At 39.7% G+C, this 13,046-nt stretch overlaps 1 protein-coding gene across 4 annotated transcripts in view; it reads right to left on the bottom strand.

Moving 5' to 3' along the window:
- Fbxw11 (F-box and WD repeat domain containing 11) overlaps positions 1–13,046 on the bottom strand; it is a 93,714-nt gene that overhangs the window by 40,278 nt on the left and 40,390 nt on the right. For 3 of the 4 annotated variants that reach the window (XM_013028648.1, XM_013028647.1, XM_013028649.1), the window contains 2 exons: positions 4,725–4,787; positions 1,489–1,714 (listed from right to left, as the gene is read on the bottom strand). In XM_013028648.1, the coding sequence (XP_012884102.1) occupies positions 1,489–1,714; positions 4,725–4,775 (277 nt within the window). In that variant the 5' untranslated portion in view covers positions 4,776–4,787. The remainder of the gene's footprint in view (positions 1–1,488; positions 1,715–4,724; positions 4,788–13,046) is intronic. The other variant, XM_013028650.1, reaches the window with a different exon arrangement.

Below are 13,046 nucleotides of genomic sequence, written 5' to 3'. Positions count from 1 at the left end.
GCAAAAAGAAAAAAGCCGGAAGTGGTGCTGTGGCTCAAGTGGTAGAGCGCTAGCCTTGAGCTGAAGAGCTGAGGGACAGTGCCCAGGCCCAGAGTTCAGACCCCACGACTGGGCCCCCCCCCCCAAAAAAAAGAATTGTGTAACTACTTTGTAGGGCACTCTAAGATGTCACTCTATGTTTGTCTAAGCCCATAACTTAGAGCATCTAGAAAAACCCTCAAGTAGTGTGAACCTGTGGGACGGTGACGTGTCAGGGTAGGTGCACAGCTCTGTGACAGGCACTAACAGCGGGGCAGGCAGTGCAGAAGGGAGAAGGGTGGAAGACAGAAGACACCGCATTCTCAGTAATTCTCATTTAAATTTGCCCTAACCCTAAAACTGCTCCTAGAAAAGAGGAAAGTCTCTTTTTAGAAAAGTCAAAGTTGTGTATCACACACATGTCCTGCCCCCGCATGTGTAAGGGAGAGGGTCTATGTGAGCGGGAATGCAGAAATGAGGTTCAAAGCTGTAATAAGGGGGTGGGGAGGCACGGGGTTGGGGGGTGCGGGGCCGGGGGAGAAGGGAGGGCAGAGATGGTAAGAGGAAACAAAGGAGGAGGCGGCAATGCTTGATAAGAAATGCACTCAATACCTTGTTCATGTAATTGTAACCCCTCTGTATGGTATTTTCACAATTAAAAAAAAACCTTATTAATAAAAAAATTGGGCGCTGGTGGCGCACACCTGTAATCCTAACTACTCAGGAGGCTGAGATCTGAGGATCACGGTTTAAAGCCAGCAAAAGAGGCAATAAAGACATGTTACTAGTTTTCTTTGTTCCTTTCCTTTTCCCCAAGAATCACTTCAGAAACAAATGAACATCCTAAACTCTGGGACATTTAACAAGCATACAAACTGAAAGAAAAACAGTTCTGTTATTTTTAAAATTACATATACAGCAGAGTGCTGGGGACCCACGCCTGTAACCCTAGCTAATCAGGATGTGGAGATATGAGGATCAAGGTTTGAAGCCAGCCCAAGCAAGAAAGTCTTTGAGACTTATTTCCATTAAAAACAACAACAACAAAAACAAACAAACAAACAAACCTGGAAGTAGCGCTGTGGCTCAAGTGGTTCAGGGACAGCACCCAGGCCCTGAGTTCAAGCCCCAGGATCAGCACAAAAAACAAACAACATCTATATAATGTATAATATATACATATTATTACATATATAACACATGAAGGCAAAGTGAAGACTGCATATAGGTTACATCAAAATGTAAAAGTATCATTTCTTTTAAAAAGCAATTAAAAAAACTAAATAGAAGGGAGTAATAACCAATGGCACATGACAAAGAATTAAAATTTAATTTACCAATACAGTGGATGGCTCCAACAAACAATGGTTCACATAGTCCGCACTCACTCCTTTCAGAAACACGCACTCACCACACCAGACCCCGGGGCCAGGCGCCCCTCCGCTGCCCAGCCGCTGCCAGTACAGTTACCTGGTAACGCTGTAATGAAGTCCCGCTGCAACATGGGTTTCAGGTAAGAGTTAATATGTCCATGCTGATAATGACACATTCGTGAAATAAGATGCTCCACAAACTCCACTTGATCTGACTCAGACCACTGGTCAAAATATTTAATACACAAGTCCTTTTCTTTCTGGTAGTTTCCTTCCGATGGCCTCTTTCTGGAGACGATCACAGATGATGTTCCATTGCTTATCTATTTTAGAAAATAACAAATGGGTAGTTTGACAAAAGACAGAGACCTAATAGGTATTTCTTTAGAAATGCTTTCTACCCTTAAGTAATCTTAAGAAAGCAATTTTACTTGAAAGTCAAAGACTTCTTTATTAGTTGATTCAGTAAGGAATTAAAAATGCACACTACATGCAGAAGTTATAGCTAAATGTCAGTTAAAGCTAATGTCATCTTAAATAACCATTCTCCCATGCTTATTCCAAACTTGTGCTATTAGATACTAATTTTGGAGAGGAATTAACTTCCTGATGGCAAAATGCTAAGTTATTGACTATTAATAGTTTGTTTTACTTCCTCAAAGTTGAAAGTAAATGCTATATACAACAGTCCTCTTTATATATGAGTTAACTTTTCAAGACCCTTGCAAACAGTACACATCAAACAGTACACATACTATGTTTTTCATTTACATACCAACATAAATATATACATACACATCTATAGTAAAGTTGAGCTTATCAATTAGCTTAGGGAAATAATAACAATAATAAAACAACTATATAACAACTATACAACTATATTGAAATAAAAGTTATGTGAATATGGGATTATCTTTACCTCCTCCACTCTCTCAAATTTTCCATTGAATATTTTCAGCCTAATATTGACTGCAGACACAAGAGGCAAAGGAGTCTAGGTAAGAAGCTACTCTCTTGTGGATGCACAGATCTGAACACGCACAGTCCAGGCTGTAGGGTTCTGATCATACTTATCTAGAGAGCCTGAGAATCTGTATTTCCAACAAATTCTCAGACTTTCTGCGCATCTTCTCAGAAAATTATTCAAAGTAAACCATGTTGTATCTAGAAGGTTTCTTGTTTCAAGTAGGCACTTTATGAGTAACAAATACATTCTTCTACCATATTAATTTTTCATCAAATCTACCTATATGTCCTTGTATAGCATATCTCTGTATGTAGGTGTGTGTGTACATTTTTAATCAAAACGATAGGACAAGGAACGTAGCTCATTGGAAGAGTTTAATCCTTGATACTGCCCCAGAGAAGAGTTAGGCATTGTCTTGAAAAATAATCTGAATCTCTAGACTCAAGCCACAACTGCTACTGATTTGAAAAGACCAATAACTTTCCTATTTATAAACAAAATAATCCCTGCTCTCAAACACTTGACAATCGAGTCATCTACCCATCGCCCCTGATAGCCTCTCCCCAGGTAATATCAGACAGAATCACCTGCAAGAGAATTCTGAGAGCTGGAAAGTTGAATCACAAATGTCTGTTCACTTCATTAGGCCCTTGTATTTCAGACCCTTACACAGAAAGAACCAAGAACTTTTGCTATTGGCATGTCACCTATCTTAAAGTAGAATTAACCTATCCCAGAAAGAAGACATCCTCTGTTAATCTCCAGATCAGCTTTCAACCATTCTTCATTAAAAAAACAAACCCACAACCTTCTAAGTTTCCTGTCTGAAGGAAACCCTTGCATCTACCTTAGAGGCGGGGTCTGGAGACACTTCCTTTCCACTTCTCCAATCTCATCACCCACTGCCCACAGGTCTTGTCCCCCCAGGAACCTGGATGAGAGCGCAGGGCACCAGTGACCACCAGGGGGCGTCAATGACCAAAAAAATTTTGCTTGTAGAAAGACATTCCTAACAGACTCCAAAAATGAGTTCAAAATAGACATGAAGCAAAAATTATCTGTTATGACAACACTGATAGGCATAAAAAAAGCTGTCTGTGCTATCTTTAAGAATAAAATAACCACTAGGTTGTAAGTGAAAAAATTAAAACTGCCTAATTATAGACAACTGGTTAAATTATAACACACCTACATAGAAAGCTAGAATGCAGTCACTAAAATTATGTTCATAAAGTAAAACCATAATAAGAGAACACACACATGGAATAATACTAAGGAAAAAAGGTGCAGCACTATGATCACAGTAAGGGAGCACACCCCTATAAAGGGATATACAGAAATACCAAATGTGTCTCATCTTGAGAATAAGTCACATTTCTTTTCTCCTTCATTTATACATTTTTGGTGATGATAATAATTTTACAAAATAATTGCTTCATAACAGGTTAAATATAATGATGCTATTAGCTTGCATTTGTGCATGGTTTATAATTCACAAAGCACTTTCAAACCCATTATTTCCTTTTAAAAGCAAAGGGGTCATTATTCCATTAATAGCCAGGTTCTTAACCATCTAATTTCCTTAAAAGTATTTGTACACCATGAACAAACTAACTATAAGTGTTTAGAACCGTGGCAAATTTTGAAAATGAAGAAAGTCCTATTGTAAAATAATGGATATAAAAGATGCAAAAAAAAACCCAAAAACAAAACCAGTGTCATTATATAACATTTTTCATATTTGACTTCCATTTCCCTGCTCAGCCCAGTAAAATGTTTCTCACATTGCTTTATTTCATATTAAATATGCAGGCTATACATTATTCTTGTTAACTAATCTACTGCTTTAGGTTTAAATCAAGTGAGCTCATAGAATTTTTATATTATTCTTTTCAGATTTAGATTTGTTTTGCCTTGAAACTTTGCACGTTCTTCCTCCTAACCCTCCCCAAAATCTGGGGTATTGGAAAAAAATTGACAACTAAAACAGAGTTGAGAAGAGGAGACAAAAGGGGGAAAGAAAATGAATAGGAAATATGAAAGAGAAAGTGGGAATAAGGAGCTAAAGAGAAAAAAACCCATCAATGTTATACACATTTGGAGTGACATCCAACTATGCCACCCCACCTACCAAACATTTTTAGCTATAGCCACGTTAGAGAATCTTTGTGAAAACTCCAAAATTCTTTACTATGTGCAGTGCCACTCCCCTCTGGAAAAGATGATAAAGTAGGGTGGATTCTGAAACTAGCAAAACTACACAAAAGAGAAAAGGAGAGAAAAGGCTCAGCTCTTGGTTTCACTAAGGTCGCCAACTCGGGAGGGACTCATCTACAGTTTGCCAACTGCTATCTTAGCATTCCTACCTGCCAGAGAGTATCTTTCTTTGGGGACTCATCTTCATTTTGATCTTCCATAACTGATGTGTTCTAAGGGGGAAAAACAGGTTATTTGAATTATGCTGAGTTTTGCAAACACAAGACATAATCTTGAGAACCCAAATTAGAGCTTATCAACACAAATCCAAGAACTTTTTGGGTTGTGGAAAATATGTGGCACTTGGGTGAAGGGAGTTAGGCTTATCTTTCATAAATCAGTAGTAGCCAGACAAAAGCAAGCACACAGTCCTTACTTATCAAGGCTAAACTGTGGGAGGAGCACAGTAGCTCTGTCACTGTACCTATTCTTTTACTTGTGGCAAAAAAAAAAAAAAATCCTCAGAGATTTACAAAGTTCCAATGATTGCACAAAACGTTTACTAGGATGCCTGCTACTCAGAAGACTGGCAATTAAAGGGGACAACGGCTTTGGAAATGTGCCCCCACTTTTCCTCTCTTGCTAGCCTAGTTTCCGGAATGGCCCTCAGCAAGCACCACAGCTGCCCCAAACTTTTCCCTGAAGAGAAGGATTCTATAAGCTACTAACAATCTGGCTGGCCTTGGAAATGCATTATCTTTTGATTTTTGTGTTTATTACACAAAGAGGCATTGTATAATTATTCTTTCTGGTGACCTAGATGCTCAATAGATGCCCATTAACTGGAGATTATACACGATTGGATTTTCTCTTTTGCTGCTCCTACTTAATGGAAAATGGAAAGTTAATGAGAAGAAGGATAGGGGGACTGTGCTCTGAGAGGAATAACAGCTCATTTATTGACAGTGGTCTAAGATTCCCTCCCAAATCTAAAATTCTAAGACAGGGCACAAAACTTAAAGTACAGTATTTGTCCCCTAGCATTATTCAAAAAGAGTGCTACAGATCCGCCTAAACGATCAATGTTCACAGAGCCTTTTTATTACTATATCTCAGACTATCCTTGTTTTACTTTCCTTTATATCTTCAGGTCCTAAAATGCTGGGACTCAGGCCATGTGGCACTTCCCAGGTGACATGTGTAAGCCCCCGAGTATGTAATGGCATACGTGTCAGTACTGAGCACCCTACTGCTCCGTTGGTCACACAGATGGCTCCAACCGGGGCGCAGTCAATTCAAAAACAGTACTATTTCCTCCAGCTTTGAAGAACCCACTTCCCACCCGCTCCAGGCTGTCTTCTGATTCTTTTCTGCCTTCAGAAACTTTGGTAGAGTGGCTCAGATAACTGACTTCAGAGGCAAAATCGTCTGGCTTCGATGAAATGTTTACGGGCCTTGAACCTCAATGAACATGAAAGCCACCCCTAGACAGAAAGGAACCCAGCATAAATCAGGGCCAGACTGGGAGCAGGAATAAACAACCTTCAGTGGGAAGAAAGGAGTGTAATTTTCTGTCACTCCCATCTTGAAGAGACTTGGGGATTAATAAAGCCAGCAGGTTTCCTCAGAAGAGTGAACGAAGGAAGAACAGGAACTACTAACTCAGAGCTCCATCCCCAGATGGCAGCTAAGACGACCTCTGGAGTGTTCCAGTGTCTGGTAGGAAGGGTGCAAACACCTGGGCAGAAACATGTACAGAAAGAAGAAAGATGGGCAGTAAGGTCCCTCCAAGTCTCCAAGCACACTGGAGGGATGCTCATCCCGCGGTCCTAAACGAGGTGGCCCTAACACTCCTTCACTCAAGGTGAGAGTAACCCTGTCAGATGTCCCTACAGACTACCCAGAATCCACTGTCTTTATGGTGAGAAAACCTAATTCTTTTCATTTCTTCCATAACCACAAAAGTGTTTACTTATACCAACTACCACCAGAATATAATGTCTGTGTCTAGTATGTTTTGCCAGTAGTATTTATGAAGCCAGTCTATTATACTAAAAATGCAGTGACTATATATAGCTAAGCTATTTAATGATGAAACTTTATGCAATTGCACAAAGGGTTACAATTCTGTAAGTCAAGTTGTTAAGTACGATGCTTCTCGGTCAATGTCACCAGCTGTACCTACCCTCCTATACCTAACCCAAATTACATAATTCATTCTTACATATAAACACTACATTTGCTCACCATCCTCCCTCCATCCCTGTGCCCCCCCCACAAATGTCTCTCCACTTCCTGGTATTCGTTCTGAAAAACAGTACTTGAGTTGTTCAGAGGTGTTGTGCCTAAGTACACCCTCCTTTGTCTGTGTGTGTGTAAACGCACTGAGCCCTGTGTATATTATCACGAATCGTCGTATTTTAGATCTACCTCCATGAGAGAAAACGTGGATTATTTGTGTCTCTGAGCCTGGCTTACTTCCCATAACATGATTTTTTTCTAGGTCTATCCATTTCCCTGTAAATGATATAATGAATAAAATTCCACTGCTTATATGAACCACATTTTCTTGATCCACTCATCGTACTCTTGGGCTGTTTTCCATAGTTTTGCTACAGTGAATAGTGCTGCCATGAATATGGGTGTGCAAGCGTTCTTCTGTATCCTGATTTGTAACGTTCTGGGCAGATGGATCATATGGTAGCTCTGTTTAGTTTGTGAGGCACTTGCAAGCTGCCCTACAGAGCAGTTGTACTAGTTTATATTCCCACTAACGGTGAAACAGGATACCTTTTCCCCACATCCCCACCAGCATTTGCTATTGTTCAAATTCTTGATGCTGGCCAAGCTTACTGGGGTGAGATGGAATTTCACCGTTGTTTTGATTTGCATTCCCCTTATGGCCAGAGATGTTGAGCATCTCTGCTCATTCTTACTTCTTCTGAGGAGCCTCTATTTAGCTCCTTTGCCTATGTGTTGATTGTGTTATTCACTGGGGGCTGGATTCATGCGCTCCTTCTACATATTGGATATTCGGCCTTTGTCAGATGTATACTAGCACAGATCTTCTCCCAGTCTAGTCTGTTGGCAGTCTTCTTAGTCCTTTGAAGTGGAGAAACTATCTCAAAACATTTTTTGAGACTTCAACATAATCTTGATGACTTCAACATAAAAGTCCCAGTAGGCTTCCTTCTCTCCTCCTCCTTCACCTCCTCCTCAATAACAACAAGTGAGCTATTAAGAATTCATATGGAACTAAACTAAGGAATCTACAACACAGTATCAAGTTCTAATCTTTAGCTCCAATGACCGACAGAGCTATACAAGCAGAAGTACAAACTGTCGATGGAAAAGAGCAGCATCCAAATACATATATCCTACATGTAAGTGCACTTTAGTGAGCACCAAGGCCACATCTTAGAAGCTTACATTGCTACATTTCTACAAGCTTACAATGCATCCCAATAAATCCCACCCTTTCTGTCACTCTCTCCTTCCCTCTGCCCCAATTATTATTATCATTATCATAATAATTATCATTATTCTATTTCCATAGTTACAAACAATCTAGACCGTATTCATCCTTGTTACCTGGATATTCTTACATCCTTCACCCTGACCTCCCCTGGACATCAAGCAATAAACCCATTAGAATCAGCCACAAAATACTTTCAAAATCTTGAAATAAGCCAAGATTTTTAAACAGTGCACAACTGCTGCTAAGATAAACTTGATAAATTTGCACTACACTAATTTCTATTCACTAAAAACATTATTTTTTTTTTTTGGGTCCAGTAGTGGGGCCTGAACTCTGGGCCTGGGCGCTGTCCCTCAGCTCTTCAGCTCAAGGCTAGCGCTCTACCACTTGAGCCACAGCGCCACTTCCGGCTTTTTTCTTTCTGCTTATGTGGTGCTGAGGAATCAAACCCAGGACCTTGAGCATGCAAGGCAAGCACTCTACCACTGAGCCACCTTCCCAGCCCCTCACTGAAAACACTATTAAGAGAGTGAAAAGGTACCCATATTGTTGGGGCAACGAAAGTGTTCTGAAACTGGCTGAAGGGGATGGCTCACAGGTGCACTGCATACGCAAAACAGATTAACTTTATGAGCTGTGCAAAATGTCTTCATGAAAAAAAGCCTAAGCTGAAAAACAAAAATGGTAACACACAATAAATAGATTCATGGTACACCAAGAATACTCTTTTTAAAAATCATACATACTCCTGATTTCAAAAAGAAATAGGCCTCTTTCTCTGTCTCTGTCTCTCTCTCTCTCACACACACACACAGAGCAAAGAAATATTTAAAAAGAGAAGAAAAACAACTACATCCAAATTACTGCCTCTCAAAGATTACTACTGTCCCATTTTGGACTAGAGACTGAATTGTTCAAAACATACTCTTTAGTATTGGTTTTTTTTGTTGTTTTGTTTTGTTTTGTTTGTCATTTGGCACGTTCCAAGTCTCTATAGATCTCAATTTCTTTTTAAGTGCTGGTCCTGAGACTTGAACTCAGGGACTGGGGGCTGTCCCTGAGCCTTTTGCTCAAGGCTAGTGCTCTACCACTTAAGCCACAGCTCCACTTCCAGCTTTAGGGGTGCTTAATTGGAGATAGAAGTCTCACAGACTTTCTTGACTGGATCATTAGATATTTCTTGACTGGATCATTAGATATCAGCCTCCCGAGTAGCTAGGATTACAGGCATGTGCCACTGGTGCCTGGCCTTCCATTTTCATTTTTAATGGCTACATGTTGTTTCAGTCCACATTTTACTTTATAATTTAGAAAGCAAAGGCATTTTATATACACGTGTACACACACACACACACACACACACACACACACAACATTACAATAAATCTGATCCTATAGTTATTGCTCATTCAACCTTACTGAAATCTAGAAAATCCAAGAGAATGTATATTTAGTAAATGAAGGATTTCCTTTGAATAATCATTTATTTTCATCAAAACAGACTTGGGGCGGGGTGGGGGGGTGGGAGGGCAGGGATGGGAAAGGGAAACAAAGGAGGAGGCAACAATGCTTGATAAGAAATGTACTCATGGGGCTGGGAAGGCAACTCAGTGGTAGAGCGCTTGCCTTGCAAGCATGAGGCCCTGGGTTCGATTCCTCAGCACCACATAAGCAGAAAAAGCCGGAAGTGGCGCTGTGGCTCTAGTGGTAGAGCGCTAGCCTTGAGCTGAAGAGCTGAGGGACAGTGCCCAGACCTAGAGTTCAGGCCCCACAACCGCAAAAAAAAAGAAAAAAAAAGAAATGTACTCATTATCTTGTTCATGTAATTGTAACCCTCTGGTATTTTCACAAAAAAAAAAAAAACTTATTAATACAAAAAAAAAAAACAGACTTCACATTCCTCAAATTTCTGTGACCTATAGGCAAAGTTGAGTACTTCCTCCTTGATATACTTCATTTAGTTACCTCAACTTTTACATGACCCTAATTCTCCAAATTAAAAGAAATGCTAAAGTTCCTCAGCGGGAAGAAAATTTATATTTTGTGAATTTTTAAAAATAAAATGAAAAGAAAATTATAAAAGTCAGAGTACATACACATTAGTTTGAACTGAAAAGTATACAATGTTGTTGACAGAAATTAAAGAAACAATAACAAAATACCTCCTTGCCCACAGATTGCAGGACTTGAGATGTTAGTTCAACAGAATTTCTGTAAATATCCTAACAATGTTTTTTGTTTTCTGCAGAAAGAAAAATGCAACCTAAAATTTATGTGCATCTTAAGGGACTCTAGCCAAAACAATCTTGAAAAAACAAAAATAAAGTTGGATCTCAAAGAGCTTTGAAGTCAAAGCTGATTTTAAAATCTACTGCAAGCTGGCTACAAGACAAGTACACTCATGCCTATAATCCTAGCAACTCAGGAGGCTAAGATGGAAGGATTACAGGTTGGAGCCAGCTGGTAGAGTCTACAAGACTCTTCTTACTAGCAAAACAGTCAACCTGGAGATGAGGCTCAGGTGGTAGAGCAACAGTCATAAGCACGTAGGCTGAGAACACATCACCGAGTTCAAGCTGAAGAACTGAAGTGGGGAGGAACACCACTCACTACAAAACTATAGCTTAACATAAAAGTATGTGTACAGCCAACAGGCTCTATGTTTGTGACAGATGCACTTGGACATCTGGTAATATTCAAAACACACTCAGGATTAAAGATGGTCAGGCAACTTCCTCAGAATCAAGAAACCAGTTGGACTGAATGTGTTCCACTAGTCATATTCAGTTTAATAAAGTAGGAAAAGTAAATTAAAAACTTAAAACACAGAAAATATGCTGACAGTATGATGGTCCATGTAGAAAATTCTAATGAATCCACAAAAAAACCAAAGCCAATATGCAGAGTGCTATGCATCTAGAGACAAAGCATATGAGAATCCTCTGCTTGATTTGTTGTGAACTTAAAAGTGTTCTACAAAATAGTCTTCAATTACAAAAAAGTAAGGGAAAGGAAAGATGGAAAACACCTGACAGACAAGATCTGAACAGAACCTCCAAACCCCATATTATAGTTAAGACAAAAGTACAGAGAACAAGAAAAGATTACTAAAAGCTACAAGAGGAGACAGGCAGGTCACTTATCAGAATAACAACAGAGTTCTCAACAAAAACCTTAAAAGCAAAACAAAGGCTCAGGGTGATGTATTTCAAGCACTGAAAGTTAACTGCCAGCAAAGCTATCATCCATGATGAAGGTCAAATAAAAGACATTCCACCACACACAAACACTAAAACAAGTTACTCCTACTGAACCAGCACTTCAAAAAAATCCTATATATGGAAAAGATCAATATAAACCCGAAAACAGTAGAGAAAACAAATCCTACCAGGTAAGTACATAAGCATAAGAACATAAGAACGAGGAAAATCTAACACAATTTTTGTAAGTTGGAACTACAATGGACTCAATTCCCCAATCAAAAAAAGACACAAAATGGTAAGTCCCAACCATCTGTTGTCTACCAGAAACACACCTAAACAGCAAAAACAACTATTGACTTAGGGTAAAAAGTTGGGAAAAAGGCCACCTAAGAAAATGGAACTCAAAAGCAGACATACTCATATCAGATAAAGTCAATTTCAAGACACAGATCAGTCACAGAAACAAAGGTAACTCCATATTAATAAAGCAAACGTTCCATCAAGATGACATAACAATTGTTACGTCTATGCTTCATTTGGTCAGTGCACCCAACTTTGTTATAAAAATGTACACAGACCCCCAAATCAATGATAACAGGAGACTTTAATAACCCACTTTTCTGGTCCTCCAGACCAGAAAAAAAAAAAAAAAGAATCAAGATGACACCATAGAACAAATACACCTGACGAAACATTTCCAGAGACTTCCATCCAACATAATACACATTCTCCTCAGCAGCCCACAAAACTTTTATAGATCCAATTTTAGGGTACAAAGCAAAGGCTTAGCAAATATCAGTAAGCTAAAATAACCCCTTATATCTGACCACAGTGGCATTAAACTAGAGCTTAACAGAAAACTACAGAAAATCTTCAAACACATGGAGACCGAACCAACAAACTGAGTCAACACTGTAAGTACCTATATCAAAAAATTGTTATCTCAAATTAATATCCCAATGATGCACCCCCTCAAACCTCTAGACAAATAACATCTCACCAAAGCCAAAAGTAGTAGACAGAAAGATGCAATAAAGATTAAAAATTAATAAAATAGACGTTTAAAAACACCAATTTCAAGACCATTTGTTAAGAGTAAAGAGAGTGGTAGTTAAAAGATATTATAGCCAGGTACCACTGGCTCACACTTGTAATCCTAGCTACACAGGAGGCTGAGGTCTGAGGATCGCTGCCCAAAGAGAGCCCTAACAGTAAAAGCCATCACGTCTCCAAATAACCACCAAAAGATCAGAAGTGGAGTTGCGGTACAGTGCTGGCCTTGAGCAAAAAAAAAAAAAAAAAACAAATAAAAAAAAAAAAAGCTCAGGGACAGCACCCAGACCCTGAGTTCAAGCCACTGAAATAGTGCCCCCAAAAAAGGAAAAGAAAAAATCATGTGATTCCATCCCCCTCCAGCCAGAGCACAAACAACCCATGCCCATGAGGATCCGGAACAGTCTCATACTGGGAGAGGGAACGTAAACCAGTGCAGCCACCCTGGAAATCAGTACGGAGTTTCCGCAGACCCTGAACACAGACCGGCCCCATGAACCCACAGGAAGGTGAGTCAGGGTCCATGCACACAGCAGCTCTACCCCAGGAGCCCGGCAGCCAAGCTACGGACAGCCAGACCCCTGCGCCGGACGAATGCAGCAAGAAAGTGACATTTTACACATAGGTGATTATGTGTATGTATGTATTCTCTCCCTCTCCTTCCTTCCTTCCTTCCTTCCTTCCTTCCTTCCTTCCTTCCTTCCTTCCTTCCTTCCTTCCTTTCTCTCTCTCTCTCTCTCTTTCTCGCTCACACATAC

The sequence above is a fragment of the Dipodomys ordii genome, unplaced genomic scaffold, assembly GCF_000151885.1.
Source record: "Dipodomys ordii isolate 6190 unplaced genomic scaffold, Dord_2.0 Scaffold112, whole genome shotgun sequence".
Lineage (NCBI taxonomy): Eukaryota > Metazoa > Chordata > Mammalia > Rodentia > Heteromyidae > Dipodomys > Dipodomys ordii.
This window is presented reverse-complemented; position numbering and strand designations above follow the sequence as displayed.